This window comes from Vidua macroura, unplaced genomic scaffold (assembly GCF_024509145.1).
Source record: "Vidua macroura isolate BioBank_ID:100142 unplaced genomic scaffold, ASM2450914v1 whyUn_scaffold_182, whole genome shotgun sequence".
Classification (NCBI taxonomy): domain Eukaryota; kingdom Metazoa; phylum Chordata; class Aves; order Passeriformes; family Viduidae; genus Vidua; species Vidua macroura.
In genome coordinates this window covers 63748-82035 of record NW_026530568.1, presented here as the reverse complement: position 1 = coordinate 82035, position 18288 = coordinate 63748, and the positions used below count along the sequence as shown (strand labels likewise).

The 18288-nt window shown below is 45.2% G+C and overlaps 1 protein-coding gene across 1 annotated transcript; it reads left to right on the top strand.

The window, feature by feature from the left end:
• Positions 1-700: 700 nt before the first annotated feature.
• On the top strand, positions 701-16448 carry LOC128802779 (protein EFR3 homolog B-like; the record flags this gene model as incomplete). Its single annotated transcript, XM_053969345.1, has 6 exons — positions 701-719; positions 2047-2138; positions 2602-2650; positions 5458-5564; positions 9407-9456; positions 15901-16448. Coding segments are annotated over 6 exons (471 nt in total), but the record flags the coding sequence as incomplete, so codon positions are not given.
• Positions 16449-18288: the final 1840 nt, after the last annotated feature.

Sequence of the window (18288 nt, the reverse complement as noted above, 5' to 3'; positions counted from 1 at the left end):
AACATTCCGCAACTCCCCGGGAATTTGGGGAGTTTGGGGAATTTTTGGGATTTTTTCGGGATTTTTTTGGGGTTTTTAAGGGGATTTTTTTGGTTTTAAGGGGATTTTTTGGGGTTTCTCTCGGCCACCAAGTTCTGCCCCCAGAGTGGCGCTGAGCCGGAACCTTCCGGAACATTCCGGAACTCCCCGGGAATTTGGGGAGTTTGGGGAATTTTGGGGAATTTTTGGGAATTTTTGGGGATTTTTTGGGTTTTTATGGGGATTTTTTGGGGTTTTTTGGGGATTTTTTGGGGGATTTTTTGGAGTTTCTTTGGGGTTTTACGGGGATTTTTTGGGGGATTTTTTGGGGTTTCTCTTGGCCGCCAAGTTCTGCCCCCAGAGCGGCGCTGAGCCGGAACCTTCCGGAACGCCCCGGGAATTTGGGGAGTTTGGGGAATTTCTGGGAATTTTTTGGGATTTTTTGGGGGTTTTTTGGGGGTTTTTTGGGTTTTTACGGGTATTTTTTGGGGTTTCTTTGGGGTCTCTCTTGGCCGCCAAGTTCTGCCCCCAGAGCGGCGCTGAGCCGGAACATTCCGGAATGCCCAGGGAATTTGGGGAGTTTGGGGAAGTTTTGGGGATTTTTTTGGGGTTTTTAAGGGGATTTTTTGGAGTTTCTTTGGGGTTTTATGCGGATTTTTTGGGGTTTCTCTTGGCCGCCAAGTTCTGTCCCCAGATCAGCGGTGATATGGAACGTTCCGGAACCCTCTGGAACTCCCCGGGAATTTGGGAGTTTGGGGAATTTTTGGGAATTTTTTGGGGTTTTTTTGGGTGTTTTTTGGGTTTTTAAGGGTATTTTTTGGGGTTTCTTTCGGGTTTCTCTTGGCCGCCAAGTTCTGCCCCCAGAGCAGCGCTGAGCCTGGAACATTCCAGAGCTCTCCGGAACTCCCCGGGGATTTGGGGAGTTTTGGGGAATTTTTTGGGATTTTTTGGGGATTTTTTTGGGGATTTTTTGGGTGTTTTTTGGCGTTTTTAAGGGGATTTTTTGGAGTTTCTTTGGGGTTTTACGGGGATTTTTAGGGGATTTTTTGGGGTTTCTCTTGGCCACCAAGTTCTGCCCCCAGAGCGGCGGTGAGACGGAACATTCCAGAACTCCCTGGGAATTTGGGGAGTTTGGGGAATTTTGGGGAATTTTTTGGGATTTTTTGGGTTTTTTTGGGTGTTTTTTGGGGGGATTTTTTGGGTGTTTTTTGGGTTTTTAAGGGGATTTTTTGGGGTTTCTTTGGGGTCTCTCTCGGCCGCCAAGTTCTGCCCCCAGAGCGGCGCTGAGACAGAACCTTCTGGAACATTCCGCAACTCGCCGGGAATTTGGGGAATTTTGGGTAATTTTTGGGAATTTTTGGGGATTTTTTGGGATTTTTGGGGGATTTTTTGGGATTTTTTGGGGTTTTTAAGGGGATTTTTTGGAGTTTCTTTGGGGTTTTACGGGGATTTTTTGGGGATTTTTTGGGGTTTCTCTTGGCCGCCAAGTTCTGCCCCAGAGCGGCGGTGAGTCGGAACATCCCGGAACATTCCGGAACTCCCCGATAATTTGGGGAAATTTTTTGGGATTTTTTGGGGATTCCTTGGGAATTTTATGCTGATTTCTTGAGGTTTTTTGGGGATTTTTTTAGGATTTTTTGGGGTTTTGGGATTTTTTTTGGATTTTTTTGGGATTTTTTGTCAGGAATTTGGGATTTTTGTTGGGATTTTGGGGTTTTCTGGGATTTTTTTTGGGATTTGGGGATTTTTTTGGATTTTTGGATTTTTATCGGGATTTTGGGATTTTTTGTTGGGATTTTGTTAGGATTTTTTGTCGGGATTTAGGGATTTTTGTCGCAATTTTGGGATTTTTTATTGGGATTTTTCGGATTTTTTGTTGGGATTTTGTTGGGATTTTTTGTTGGGAATTTGGGACTTTTGTCGGGAATTTGGGATTTCTGTCGGGAATTTGGGATTTTTTTGGGGATTTTGGGATTTCTGTCGGGATTTGGGGATTTTTTTGGGATTTTTTTGGGTTTCCCGTTGCAGACGAGGAGCGCCTCTCCAAGAGGAAGAGCGTGGGCGAGACGATTTCCCTGCAGGTGGAGGTGGAGTCGCGCAGCAGCCCCGAGCGGGAGCAGGTGGGAAATTCCCAAAATTCCCCCGGAATTCCCAAAATTCGGGGGCGAAAACACAAAAAAAAAATCCCCCAAAATCTCAAAAAAAAAAAACCCCGAAAAAAGCCCAAAAAAATCCCAAAAACACCAAACAAAACAAAAATTTGAAATGCCAAAGGGACAAAAAAATTCCATTTTTTTTAATTAAAAAAAGCCAAAAATACCAAAATCTAATAAACCCAAAAAAAATTAAAAACAATTTGGTTTTTTTTGGGATTTAGGTCTTTTTTGGATTTTCCAGCATTGGGATTTGGGGATTTTTTGGGTGGAATTTGGGGTTTTTTTGGGGGGATTTCGGTTTTTTGAGGGGGGGGTTGGGGTTTTTTTATTTTCCAGCATTGGGATTTGGGTTTTTTTTTGGGATTTGGGGTTTTTTGGGATTTTTTGGGGATTTTTTGGGAATTTCATCCTGGATTTTCCTTTGCAGAGAGCCCCGGCTGAGGAGATCACCTACGAGACGCTCAAGAAGGCCATCGGTGAGCGGAATTCGGGGATTTTTGGGGAATTTTTGGGGTTTTTTCGGGTTTTGGGAGAAGATTTGGGGATTTTATGGGGTTTTGGGGGGATTTTGGGGATTTTTGCAGCTTTTTTTTGGAAATTTTGGGGGTTTTTTTGGGGCGGTTTTGTGGGGGATTTTGGGAAACCTTTGGAAATTTTGGGGGGATTTTTGGGGAATGTTTTGGGATGTTGGGGAATTTTTGGGGGTTTTATGTGGATTTTTCGGGGGGATTTTTTGGGGATTTCTTGGGAATTTTTGGGGGATCTTTTTAGCGATTTTTGCGGGGGATTTTTTGGGGGAATTTTGGGGTTTTGGGGGGATTTTTGGGGGGATTTTTTGGGATTTTTGGGGGGATTTTTTGAGAATTCTTTGCTATTTCACCCCCGTTTTCCCCCATTTTCTCCCCATTTTTCCTCTTTTCCCCCATTTCCCCCCCGTTTATTCTTTGTTTTCTCCTTGTTTTCCTCTGGTTTTCTCCCCATTTTTCCTGTTATCCCCATTTTTCCCGCCATTTTTCCCATTTCCCCCCATTTTCCCCCCTTTTTCCCTCCTTATTTTTCCCATTTTCCACGTTTTCCCCCCATTTTTTCCCCGTTATTTTTCCCATTTTTCCCGTTATTTTCCCGTTTTTTTCCCCCCATTTCTCCCCTGTTATTTTTCCTGTTTTCTGCATTTTTCCCCCGTTTTCCCCCCATTCTTTTTCCCGGTGCCTCCGTTATTTCCCCATTTTCCCCCGTTTTTCCCTCGGTATTTCCCTGGTTTTCCTCGTTATTTCCCCCCATTTTTCCAACATTTCCCCCCGTTATTTCCCCCATTATTTCCCCCGTTTTCCCCCTGTTATTTCCCATTTTCCCCCCCATTATTTCCCCATTGTTTCCCCATTTTCCCCCTGTTTTTTCCCCATTATTTCCCCATTTTCCCCCATTATTTTCCCCGTTTTTCCCCTCATTTTTCCCCCATTTTCCCTTGTCATTCCCCCGTTATTCCCCGTTATTTCCCCCGTTATCCCCCGTTATTCCCCCGTTATTTCCCTGTTACTTCCCCATTTTCCCCCATTATTATCCCGTTTTCCCCTCATTTTTCCTCCATTATTCCCCCGTTATTTTCCCCATTTTCCCCTCGTTTTCCCCATTTCCCCCGTTATCTCCCCGTTACCTCCCCGTTATCCCCCCGTTTTCCCCCGTTATTCCCCCGTTATATTTCCCATTATTTCCCCGTTTTCCCCCCGTTATCTCCCTGTTATATTTCCCGTTATCCCCCCATTATCTCCCCGTTTTCCCCCGTTATTCCCCCGTTATTCCCCTGTTATATTTCCCATTTTACCCCCGTTTTCCCCCCGTTATCTCCCCCGTTATTTTTCCCTTTATCTCCCCATTTTCCCCCGTTATTTCCCCGTTATTTTCTCCCCGTTATCCCCCCGTTATCTCCCCGTTATCTCCCCATTATCCCCTCGTTATTTCCCCGTTATTTCCCCCGTTATTCCCCCATTATTCCCCCATTATTTCCCCGTTTTCCCCCCGTTATCTCCTTGTTATCTCCCCGTTTTCCCCCCGTTATCTCCCCATTATTCCCCCTTATTTCCCCGTTATTCCCCCGTTATTCCCCCCTTATTTCCCCGTTATTTTTCCCATTTCCCCCCATTATCTCCCCGTTATATTTCCCGTTATCTCCCCATTATCTCCCCGTTATTTTTCCCGTTTTCCCCGTTATCTCCCCGTTATATTTCCCATTTCCCCCCGTTATCTCCCCCGTTATATTTCCTGTTTTCCCCCCGTTATCTCCCCGTTTTCCCCCGTTATTCCCCGTTATTCCCCTGTTATATTTCCCATTTCCCCCCCGTTTTCCCCCCGTTATCTCCCCCGTTATTTTTCCCGTTATCCCCCCGTTATTTTTCCCTTTATCTGCCCATTTTCCCCTGTTATTTCCCGTTATTTTCTCCCCGTTATCCCCCCGTTATCCCCCCGTTATCTCCCCGTTATCCCCTCGTTATTTCCCCGTTATTTCCCCCGTTATTCCCCCATTATTCCCCCATTATTTCCCCATTTCCCCCGTTATCTCCCCGTTACCTCCCCGTTATCCCCCCCGTTTTCCCCCCGTTATTCCCCCGTTATATTTCCCATTATTTCCCCGTTTTCCCCCCGTTATCTCCTTGTTATCTCCCCGTTTTCCCCCCGTTATTCCCCCGTTATTCCCCTGTTATATTTCCCATTTTCACCCCGTTTTCCCCCCGTTATCTCCCCGTTATATTTCCCGTTATCCCTCCATTATCTCCCCGTTATTTTTCCTGTTTTCCCCCGTTATCTCCCCGTTATATTTCCCATTTCCCCCCGTTATCTCCCCCGTTATATTTCCTGTTTCCCCCCCATTATCCCCCCATTATCTCCCCGTTTTCCCCCCGTTATTCCCCCGTTATTCCCCTGTTATATTTCCCATTTTCACCCCGTTTTCCCCCCGTTATCTCCCCCGTCATTTTCCCGTTATCCCCCGTTATTTTTCCCTTTATCTGCCCATTTTCCCCCGTTATTTCCCCGTTATTTCCCCCCGTTATCTCCCCGTTATCCCCCCGTTATCTCCCCGTTATTTCCCCGTTATTTTTCCCATTTCCCCCCCCCGTTATCTCCCCGTTATTTCCCCGTTATTTCTCCCGTTATCCCCCCATTTTCCCCCCGTTATCCCCCCGTTTTCCCCCCGTTATTTCCCCCGTTATCTCCCCGTTATTCCCCCGTTATATTCCCCCCGTTATCCCGGTTGCATTCCCGTTGTCCCCCCGGTGCGCGTTGGCAGCGGACAGCGCGCTGGCGCAGGAGCAGGAGCGCGAGCGGCGCCGGCTGCTGCTGCAGCGCTTCCAGCGGGGCCCCTTCGAGGAGATCGCCGCCCACTGCGGGGCCCGGGTCCGCCCTCGTTAGCGCTCATTAACTGCCTCGTTAACTGCCTCGTTAGCGCTCATTAACTGCCTCCTTAGCGCTCATTAACTGCCTCCTTAGCGCTCATTAACCGCCTCGTTAGCGCTCATTAACTGCCTCATTAGCGCTCATTAACTGCCTCATTAGCTCCTCGTTAGCGCTAATTAACTGCCTCGTTAGCGCTCCGTTAGCGCTCATTAACTGCCTCATTAGCGCCTCGTTAGCGCTCATTAACTGCCTCATTAGCCCCTCGTTAGCGCTCATTAACTGCCTCATTAGCGCCTCATTAGCGCTCATTAACTGCCTCATTAGCCCCTCGTTACCGCTCATTAACTGCCTCATTAGCGCCTCGTTAGCGCTCATTAACTACCTCATTAGCGCTAATTAACTGCCTCATTAGCGCCTCGTTAGCGCTCATTAACTGCCTCATTAGCGCCTCGTTGGCGCTCATTAACTGCCTCATTAGACCCTCGTTAGCGCTCATTAACTGCTTCATTAGCTCCTCGTTAGCGCTCATTAACTGCCTCATTAGCGCCCCGTTAGCGCTCATTAACTGTTTCATTAGCCCCTCGTTAGCGCTCATTAACTGCCTCGTTAGCGCCTCGTTAGCGCTCATTAACTGCCTCATTAGCGCTCATTAACTGCCTCATTAGCCCCTCGTTAGTGCTCATTAACTGCCTCATTAGCTCCTCGTTAGCGCTCATTAACTGCCTCATTAGCGCCTCGTTAGCGCTCATTAACTGCCTCATTAGCGCCCCGTTAGCGCTCATTAACTGCCTCATTAGCGCCCCGTTAGCGCTCATTAACTGTTTCATTAGCCCCTCGTTAGCGCTCATTAACTGCCTCATTAGCGCCCCGTTAGCGCTCATTAACTGCCTCATTAGAGCCCATTAACTGCCTCATTAGCGCTAATTAACTGCCTCATTAGCGCCTCCTTAGCGCTCATTAACTGCCTCATTAGCGCCTCGTTAGCGCTCATTAACTGCCTCATTAGCGCTAATTAACTGCCTCATTAGCGCCTCCTTAGCGCTCATTAACTGCCTCATTAGCGCCCCGTTAGCGCTCATTAACTGCCTCATTAGCGCTCATTAACTGCCTCATTAGCCCCTCGTTAGCGCTCATTAACTACCTCATTAGCGCTCATTAACTGCCTCGTTAGCGCTCATTAACTACCTCATTAGCGCCTCGTTAGCGCTCATTAACTGCCTCATTAGCCTCTCGTTAGCGCTCATTAACTGCCTCATTAGCGCCTCGTTAGCGCTCATTAACTACCTCATTAGCCCCTCGTTAGCGCTCATTAACTGCCTCATTAGCCCCTCGTTAGCGATCATTAACTGCCTCATTAGCGCCTCGTTACCGCTCATTAACTGCCTCATTAGCGCTCATTAACTGCCTCATTAGCCCCTCGTTACCGCTCATTAACTAACTCATTAGCCCCTTGTTACCGCTCATTAACTGTTTCATTAGCCCCTCGTTAGCGCTCATTAACTGCCTCATTAGCCCCTCGTTAGCGCTCATTAACTGCCTCATTAGCGCCTCGTTAGCGATCATTAACTGCCTCATTAGCCCCTCGTTAACGCTAATTAATTACCTCCTTAGCCCCCCCTCATTAGTGCTAATTGCCTGCTTAGCCACCTCATTAGCGCTAATTAATTACCTCCTTAGCCCCCTCATTAGCGCTAATTGCCTCCTTAGCCCCCTCATTAGCGCTAATTACCTCATTAGCCCCCCATTAGCACTAATTGCCTCCTTAGCCCCCTCATTAGCGCTAATTAATTGCCTCCTTAGCCCCCTCATTAGCGCTAATTAATTGCCTCCTTAGCCCCCCTCATTAGCGCTAATTGCCTCCTTAGCCCCCATCGTTAGCGCTAATTAATTGCCTCCTTAGCCCCCCTCATTAGCGCTAATTGCCTCCTTAGCCCCCTCATTAGCGCTAATTGCCTCGTTAGCCCCCCGCGCTCTCACCCGCAGTCCCTCATTAATTAACTCCCCCCTGCTGTTCCATTAATTCATTAATTAACTCCCCCCTGCTGTTCCATTAATTCATTAATTAACGCCCCCCTGCTGTTCCGTTAATTCATTAATTAACGCCCCCCTGCTGTTCCGTTAATTCATTAATTAACGCCCCCCTGCTGTTCCGTTAATTCATTAATTAACTGCCCCCTGCTGGTCTGTTAATTCATTAATTAACGCCCCCCTGCTGTTCCGTTAATTCATTAATTAACTCCCCTCTGCTCTTCCCTTCATTAGCTCATTAACGCCCCTCTGCTCCTCCTGTTGAATAATTAATTAACGCCGCTCTGCTCCTCCTGTTGATTAATTAACTCTCCTCTGCTCTGCTCTTAATTAATTAATTAACGCCTCTCTACTCTGCCCTTAATTAACTCATTAACTCCTTTCTGCTCATCCCTTAATTAACTCATTAACGCCCCTCTGCTCTGCCCTTAATTAATTAATTAACGCCCCTCTGCTCTGCCTTTAATGAACTCATTAACTCCCCTTTGCTCTTCCCTTAATTAACTCATTAACGCGCCTCTGCTATTCCATTAATTAATTCCCGTTTTCTGTTCCCATTCATTAATTCCCATTTGCTGTTTCCATTAATTAATTCATTAACTCCTGTTTGCTGTTCCTGTTAATTAATTAATTCCTGTCTGCTATTCTGGTTAATTAATTAATTAACTCCCGACTGCTCCTCCTATTCATTAACAACCCTTTGCTCTTCCATTAATTAATTAATTAATTAACTCACCTTTCCCCTACCCATTAATTAATGAATTAACTCCCGTCTGCTCTTCTGTTAATTAATTAATTAACTCCCATCTGTTCTTCCCGTTAATGAATTAACTCCCCTTTGCTCTTCCGTTAATTGATTGCCTCCAATTTGCTGTTCCCGTTAATTAATTCATTCCCCTTTGCTCATCCTGTTAATTAATTAATTCCCATTTGCTCTTCCCGTTTATTAATTAATTCCCATTGCTTGCCGTTCCTGTTAATTAATTCCCGGGGTTTGTTGTTCCCTTTAGTTAATTAATTCCCGTTAAATAATTAAGTCCGGTGGTTTGCTGTTGCCGTTAATTAATGAATGAATCCCTGTTAGTTAATTAATTCCCAAATTAATTAATTAACTTCTGTTAATTGCCATTGGCAGAGCATTCCTGTGTTTTGGCAAACCTGTTAATTAATTAATTCCCATTAATTAGTGAATGAATCCCCGTTAGTTAATGAATGAATCCCCATTAATTAATTCATTTATTCCTGTTAATTAATGAACGAATCCCCATTAATTAATTCATTTATCCCCATTAGTTAATGAATGAATCCCCGTTAGTTAATGAATGAATGAGTTAATTAATTAATTAACCCCCGTTAATTGCCGTTGCAGGCGTCGCTGCTGCAGAGCATTCCTGTGGTTTGCCGTTCCCGTTAATTAATTAATTAATTCCCGTTAATTAATGAATGAATCCCTGTTAATTAATGAATGAATCCCTGTTAATTAATGAATGAATTCCGGTTAATTAATGAATGAATCCCTGTTAATTATGTAATTCATTCCCGTTAATTAGTGAATGAATCCCCGTTAATTAGTGAATGAATCCCCGTTAATTAATGAATGAATTCCTGTTAATTAATGAATGAATTCCTGTTAGTTAATGAATGAATCCCCGTCAGTTAATGAATGAATTCCGGTTAATTAATGAATGAATCCCCATTAATTATGTAATTATGTAATTCATTCCCGTTAATTAGTGAATGAATCCCCGTTAGTTAATGAATGAATGAGTTGATTAATGAATTAATTAGCCACTCCCCGTTAATTGCCGTTGCAGGCGTCGCTGCTGCAGAGCAAACTGAACCAGATCCTGCAGATCAACGTCCGGTCGGGAATGCGGGAATGCGGGAATTCGGGAATTCGGGAATGTGGGGATTCGGGAATGTGGGGATTTGGGAATTCGGGATTCGGGAATGCGGGAATGCGGGGATTCAGGATTTGGGAATTCGGGGGTTTGGGAAATTCAGATTTAGGGATTTGGGAATTTGGGAAATTCAGATTCTGGAATTTGGGGATTTGGGAATTTGGGAAATTCAGATTTGGGAATTCGGGGATTTGGGAATTTGGGAAATTCAGATTTGGGGATTCGGGGATTTGGGAATTTGGGAAATTCAGATTAGAGAATTCAGGGATTTGGGAATTTGGGAAATTCAGATTTGGGAATTTGGGAATTCGGGGATTCGGGAATTCGGGAAATTCAGATTTGGGGATTTGGGAATTTGGGAAATTCAGATTTGGGAATTCGGGGATTTGGGAATTTGGGAAATGCAGATTCTGGAATTTGGGGATTTGGGAATTTGGGAAATTCAGATTTGGGGATTCAGGGATTTGGGAATTTGGGAAATTCAGATTTGGGGATTTGGGAATTCGGGGATTCGGGAATTCGGGAATTCGGGAAATTCAGATTTGGGGATTTGGGAATTTGGGAAATTCAGATTTGGGAATTCGGGGATTTGGGAATTTGGGAAATGCAGATTCGGGAATTCGGGGATTTGGGAATTTGGGAAATTCAGATTTGGGGATTCGGGGATTTGGGAATTTGGGAAATGCAGATTCGGGAATTCGGGGATTTGGGAATTTGGGAAATTCAGATTTGGGGATTCGGGGATTTGGGAATTTGGGAAATGCAGATTCGGGAATTTGGGGATTTGGGAATTTGGGAAATTCAGATTTGGGAATTCGGGGATTTGGGAATTTGGGAAATTCAGATTTGGGGATTCGGGGATTTGGGAATTTGGGAAATTCAGATTAGAGAATTCAGGGATTTGGGAATTTGGGAAATTCAGATTTGGGAATTTGGGAATTCGGGGATTCGGGAATTCGGGAAATTCAGATTTGGGGATTTGGGAATTTGGGAAATTCAGATTTGGGAATTCGGGGATTTGGGAATTTGGGAAATGCAGATTCTGGAATTTGGGGATTTGGGAATTTGGGAAATTCAGATTTGGGGATTCAGGGATTTGGGAATTTGGGAAATTCAGATTTGGGGATTTGGGAATTCGGGGATTCGGGAATTCGGGAATTCGGGAAATTCAGATTTGGGGATTTGGGAATTTGGGAAATTCAGATTTGGGAATTCGGGGATTTGGGAATTTGGGAAATGCAGATTCGGGAATTCGGGGATTTGGGAATTTGGGAAATTCAGATTTGGGGATTCGGGGATTTGGGAATTTGGGAAATGCAGATTCGGGAATTCGGGGATTTGGGAATTTGGGAAATTCAGATTTGGGGATTCGGGGATTTGGGAATTTGGGAAATGCAGATTCGGGAATTTGGGGATTTGGGAATTTGGGAAATTCAGATTTGGGAATTCGGGGATTTGGGAATTTGGGAAATTCAGATTTGGGGATTCGGGGATTTGGGAATTTGGGAAATTCAGATTAGAGAATTCAGGGATTTGGGAATTTGGGAAATTCAGATTTGGGAATTTGGGAATTCGGGGATTCGGGAATTCGGGAAATTCAGATTTGGGGATTTGGGAATTTGGGAAATTCAGATTTGGGAATTCGGGGATTTGGGAATTTGGGAAATGCAGATTCTGGAATTTGGGGATTTGGGAATTTGGGAAATTCAGATTTGGGGATTCAGGGATTTGGGAATTTGGGAAATTCAGATTTGGGGATTTGGGAATTCGGGGATTCGGGAATTCGGGAATTCGGGAAATTCAGATTTGGGGATTTGGGAATTTGGGAAATTCAGATTTGGGAATTCGGGGATTTGGGAATTTGGGAAATGCAGATTCGGGAATTCGGGGATTTGGGAATTTGGGAAATTCAGATTTGGGGATTCGGGGATTTGGGAATTTGGGAAATGCAGATTCGGGAATTCGGGGATTTGGGAATTTGGGAAATTCAGATTTGGGGATTCGGGGATTTGGGAATTTGGGAAATGCAGATTCGGGAATTTGGGGATTTGGGAATTTGGGAAATTCAGATTTGGGGATTCGGGGATTTGGGAATTTGGGAAATGCAGATTCGGGAATTTGGGGATTTGGGAATTTGGGAAATTCAGATTTGGGGATTCGGGGATTTGGGAATTTGGGAAATTCAGATTTGGGGATTTGGGAATTCGGGGATTCGGGAATTCGGGAAATTCAGATTTGGGGATTTGGGAATTCAGGAAATTCAGATTTGGGAATTCGGGGATTTGGGAATTCGGGGATTTGGGAATTTGGGAAATGCAGATTTGGGAATTTGGGAATTCGGGGATTTGGGAATTTGGGAAATTCAGATTTGGGAATTTGGGAATTCAGGAATTTGGGAGATTGGGAAATTCAGATTTGGGAATTTGGGAATTTGGGAAATTCAGATTTGGGAATTCAGGGATTTGGGAATTTGGGAAATTCAGATTTGGGAATTTGGGAATTCAGGATTTGGGAATTCGGGATCGGGGATTCAGGATTGAGAATTCGGGGATTTGGGAATTCGGGATCAGGGATTTTGGATTCAGGATTCAGGAATTTGAGAATTTGGGATCAGGAATTTGGGAATGGGAACGGGAATTTGGGAATGGGAACCGGAATTCAAGAATTTGGGATCAGGGATGGAAATTTGGGATCGGGAATTTGGGGACAGGAATGTGGGAATGGGGATTTGGGAATTGGAATTCGGGATTGGGGACGGGAATTTGGGGATGAGACCGGATTTGGGATCGGGAACGGGAATTTGGGATTGGGAATTCGGGAATTTGGGATCGGGGACAGGAATTCGGGATCGGGAAATCGGGGACAGGAACGTGGGAATGGGGATTTGGAATTCGGGAATGGGAGTTTGGGATGGGGGATGGGAATTTGGGATTGGGGATGGGAATTTGGGGATGAGACGGGATTTGGGATCGGGAACGGGAATTTGGGATCAGGAATTTGGGATCAGGGATGAGAATTTGGGAATGGGGACAGGAGTTCTTTTTGGATTGGGAATGGGAATTTGGGAATGTGAATGGGAATCTGGGAATACAGGATCGGGAATTTGGAAATGGGAATTCGGGAATTTGGGATCGGGGATGGGAATTTGGGATCGGGAAATCGGGGACAGGAATGTGGGAATGGGGATTTGGAATTCGGGGAATTGGAATTCGGGATAGGGGATGGGAATTTGGGAATGGGGAATCGGGAATTTGGGGATGAGACGGGATTTGGGATCGGGAACAGGAATTTGGGATCAGGGATGAGAATTTGGGAATGGGGACAGGAGTTCTTTTTGGATTGGGAATGGGAATTTGGGAATGTGAACGGGAATTTGGGAATACAGGATCGGGAATTTGAGATCAGGAGCTGGGATTTGGGATCGGGGATGGGAATTTGGGATCAGGGATGGGAATTTGGGATTGGGAATTTGGGGACAGGAATGTGGGAATGGGGATTTGGAATTTGGGAATTGGAATTTGGGATGGGGGATGGGAATTTGGGAATGGGGACGGGAATTTGGGAATGAGACGGGTTTTGGGATCGGGAACAGGAATTTGGGATCAGGGATGAGAATTTGGGAATGGGGACAGGAGTTCTTTTTGGATTGGGAATGGGAATTTGGGAATGTGAACGGGAATTTGGGAATACAGGATCGGGAATTTGGAAATGGGAATTCGGGAATTTGGGATCGGGGATGGGAATTTGGGATCGGGAAATCGGGGACAGGAATGTGGGAATGGGGATTTGGAATTCGGGGAATTGGAATTCGGGATGGGGGATGGGAATTTGGGAATGGGGACGGGAATTTGGGGATGAGACGGGTTTTGGGATCAGGAACAGGAATTTGGGATCAGGGATGAGAATTTGGGAATGGGGACAGGAGTTCTTTTTGGATTGGGAATGGGAATTTGGGAATGTGAACGGGAATTTGGGAATACAGGATCGGGAATTTGAGATCAGGAGCTGGGATTTGGGATCGGGGATGGGAATTTGGGATCAGGGATGGGAATTTGGGAATGGGGACAGGAGTTCTTTTTGGATTGGGAATGGGAATTTGGGAATACAGGATCAGGAATTTGAGATCGGGAGCTGGGATTTGGGATCGGGGATGGGAATTTGGGATCGGGGACGGGAATTTGGGATTGGGAATTTGGGGACAGGAATGTGGGAATGGGGATTTGGAATTTGGGAATTGGAATTTGGGATGGGGGATGGGAATTTGGGAATGGGGACGGGAATTTGGGATCGGGAATTTGGGATCAGGGATGAGAATTTGGGAATGGGGACAGGAGTTCTTTTTGGATTGGGAATGGGAATTTGGGATCGGGAATTTGGGAATTTGGGATCGGGGACAGGAATTTGGGATCGGGAATTCGGGGACAGGAACGTGGGAATGGGGGTTTGGAATTTGGGAATTGGAATTTGGGATGGGGGATGGGAATTTGGGATTGGGGACGGGATTTTGGGAATGGGAACGAGGTTTTGGGAATGGGAACGGGAATTTCTAATGGGCACCGGGAATTGTGGAATTGGAAAGGGAATTTGGGATTGGGGCTGGGATTTGGGAATGGGAATTTGTCCCGGCTCAAATCTCCTTTTCCTTCCCAATTTCCCATCCCAAATCCCGTTTTTCCTGCTCTCCTTCCCAACTTTCCTGTTCCCAAATCCCCTTTTCCCGCCTCTTTTCCCATCCCAAATCCCCCTTTCCTTCCCAAATTCCCACTTCTCCCATCCCAAATCCCTTTTTCCTTCCTATTTTCCTGCTCCAAATCCCCTTTTCCCACACCAAATCCCAATTTTCCACCCCAAATCCCGCTTTTCCTGTTCCCAAATTCCCCTTTTTTTCCCATCCCAAATCCCCTTTTTTCTCCACCCCAAATCCCCTTTCCAAAATCCCAATTTCCCGTTCCCAAATCCCATTTTCCCATCTCAAATCCCATTTTCCCCACCCCAAATCCCAATCCCAATTTCCCGCGCCAAATCCCACTTCTCCTGTTCACCAATTCCCACTTTTCCCACCCCAAATCCCCGTTCCCAAATCCCAATTTCCTGTTTCCAAGTCCCATTTTTCCCCACCCCAAATTCCCACTTTTCCCACCCCAAATCCCTTTTCCCAAATCCCAATTTCCAAATCCCAATTTCCCACCCCAAATCCCCTTTTTTTCCCACCCCAAATCCCTTTTCCCAAATTCCTCTTTCCTGTTCCCAAATCCCAATTTTCCAATTTTCAAAATCCCCTTTTCCCACCCCAAATCTCTTTTCCCAAATCCCAATGTCCTTCCCAAATCCCATTCCCCAACTCTCTCTTCCCGTTCCCAAATCCCACTTTTCCCATTCCAAACCCCCTTTCCCAAATCCCAATTCCCAAATCCCCAATTTCCCACCCCAAATCCCTTTTCCCAAATCCCAATTTCCAAATCCCAATTTCCCACCCCAAATCCCCTTTTTTCCCACCCCGAATTCCTTTTCCCAAATTCCAATTTCCTGTTCCCAAATCCCAATTTTCTCTTCCCAAATCCCCATTTCCCACCCCAAATCCCAATTCCCAAATCCCCGATTTCCCACCCCAAATCCCAATTCCCAAATCCCCAATGTCGCACCCCAAATCCCAATTTTCCCTTTCCCAAATTCCCAATTTCCCACCCCAAATCCCAATTTTCCACCCCAAATCCCAATTTCCCACCCCAAATTCCCGATTTCCCACCCCAAATCACAATTTTCCCAAATCCCAATTCCCAAATTCCCAATTTCCCACCCCAAATCCCAATTTTCCCAAATCCCAATTTCCCATCCCAAATCCCATTTTCCCCCACCCCAAATTCCCACTTTTCCCACCCCAAATCCCCATTCCCAAATCCCCAATTTCCCACCCCAAATCCCAATTTTCCCAAATCCCAATTTCCCACCCCAAATTCCTGATTTCCCACCCCAAATTCCTGATTTCCCACCCCAAATCCCAATTTTCCCAAATCCCATTTTTCCCCACCCCAAATTCCCACTTTTCCCACCCCAAATCCCAATTCCCAAATCCCCAATGTCGCACCCCAAATCCCAATTTTCCCTTTCCCAAATCCCCAATTTTCCCTTTCCCAAATCCCCATTCCCAAATCCCCGATTTCCCGCCCCAAATCCCAATTCCCTTTCCCAAATCCCCAATTTTCCCTTTCCCAAATCCCCATTCCCAAATCCCTGATTTCCCGCCCCAAATCCCAATTCCCAAATCCCCGATTTCCCACCCCAAATCCCAATTCCCAAATCCCCGATTTCCCGCCCCAAATCCCAATTTTTTTCCCATCCCGTTTTCCCCCACCCCTTTCCTCGCTCTTTTCCCGTTTTTCCGGCTGATCCCGGATTTTTTCCCCCAGGCCGCCTCCGAGTCCCTCCGGCGCCGTCGCGGCCGTGCTGGGCCCGCCCCAATCCCAATCCCAATCCCAATCCCAGCCCCAATCCCAGCCCCAATCCCAGCCCCACTCCATCCCGGTGTACGAGATGAAATTCCCGGATCTCTGCGTCTACTGAGCCTTCCCTCGGAATTCCGGAATTCCCAAAATCCCTCGGCGCCGTCGATTTGGTTTTTGGGATCGTCCCGCCTTTTGGGGTTTTTTGTTTTGTATTGTTTTGGGGTTTTTTGGGATAACGGGAATTCCGTGGGAAATTCGGGAATTGCAGCGGCGGGAAGGAGATGGAAAACTGAGGGATGGGGTTGGGAGAGAGAAAATTCCAAAGGGAAAATTCCGGATGGGGAAATCTCGAATGGGAAATCCGGGATGGAAAATCCCAAATGGGAAATCCGTAATGGAAAATCCGGGATGGAAAATTCCAAATGGGAAATTCCAAATGGGAAATTCCAAATGGGAAATCCGGGATGGAAAATTCCGGATGGGGAAATCTCGAATGGGAAATCCGGGATGGAAAATCCCAAATGGGAAATTCCAAACGGAAAATCTGGGATGGAAAATCCCAAATGGGAAATTCCAAATGGGAAATCCCGAATGGAAAATCCAGGATGGAGAATTCCAAATGGGAAATTCCAAATGGGAAATTCCGAATGGAAAATCCGGGATGGAAAATTCCAAATGGGAAATTCCAAATGGGAAATCCGGGATGGAAAATCCCAAATGGGAAATTCCAAATGGGAAATCCGGGATGGAAAATCCCAAATGGGAAATTCCAAATGGAAAATCCAGGATGGAAAATCCCAAATGGGAAATTCCGAATGGAAAATCCAGGATGGAGAATTCCAAATGGGAAATTCCAAATGGGAAATCCGGGATGGAAAATTCCAGATGGGAAATCCCAAATGGGAAATCCGGGATGGAAAATCCCAAATGGGAAATTCCAAATGGGAAATCCGGGATGGAAAATCCCAAATGGGAAATTCCGAATGGAAAATCCAGGATGGAGAATTCCAAATGGGAAATTCCAAATGGGAAATCCGGGATGGAAAATGGACAATGGAAAATCCCAAATGGGAAATCCGGGATGGAAAATTCCAAATGGGAAATCCCAGATGGGAAATTCCGAACGGAAAATCTGGGATGGAAAATGGAAAATGGAAAATGGAGAATCCCAAATGGCAAATTCCAAATGGAAAATTGCGGATCAGATGGAAAATCCCAAATGGAAAATCTTGGAATTCCCAGATGAAAAATTCTGGATGGAAAATTCCAAATGGAAAATCCCAAATGGAAAATCCCAAATGGAAAATTCCGGACTGGAAATCCCAGATTGAAACTGAAAAATCCCAAATGGGAAATTCCAGATGGAAAATCCCAGATGGAAAATTCCGGATGGGAAATCCCAAATGGAAAATCCTGGAATTCCCCGATTAAAAATTCTGGATGGAAATGGAAAAATGGAAAATCCCAAATGGAAAATCCCAAATGGGAAATTCCAAATGGAAAATTCCAAAATGGAAAATCACAGATGGAAAATTCTGGATGGAAAAAATCCAAATGGAAAAAAAAATCCCAAATGGAAAATTCGGGATGGAAAATTCCGGATGGAAAAATCCCAAAATGGAAAATCCCAAAATGGAAAATCCAGGAAATCCCCAAATGGAAAATCCCAAAATGGAAAATCCTAAAGTGGAAAATTGTGGAATTCCCAGATGGAAAATCCCAGATGGAAAATTCTGGATGGATGGAAAATTCCAGATGAAAAATCCCAAAGAGAAAATTCCGGACAGGAAATCCCAAATGGAAAATCCCAAACGGAAAAGCCTGGAATTCCCAGATGGAAAATCCTGGATGGGACAATCCCAAATGGAAAATCCCAAAATGGCAAATCCCAAATGGAAAATTGCAGAGCTGGAAATCCCAGATGGAAGATGGAAAATCCCAAAGGGAAAATCCCAAAATGGAAAATCCTGGAATTCCAGGATGAAAAATGCCAGAAGGGAAATCCCAAATGGAAAATTCCGGATGGGAAAATCCCAAATGGAAAATTCTGGATGGAGAATCCCAAATGGGAAAAAAATCTCAAATGGAAAATTCGGGATGGAAAATCCCCAAATGGAAAATTCGAAATGGAAAATCCAGGAAATCCCAAAATGGAAAATCCCCAAATGGAAAATCCCAAATGGAAAATCCAGGAAATCCCCAAATGGAAAATCCAGGAAATCCCAAAATGGAAAATCCCAAAATGGAAAATTCCCAAAATGGAAAATCCAGGAAATCCCAAAATGGAAAATCCCAAAATGGAAAATCCAGGAAATCCCAAATGGAAAATCCCAAATGGAAAATCCAGGAAAT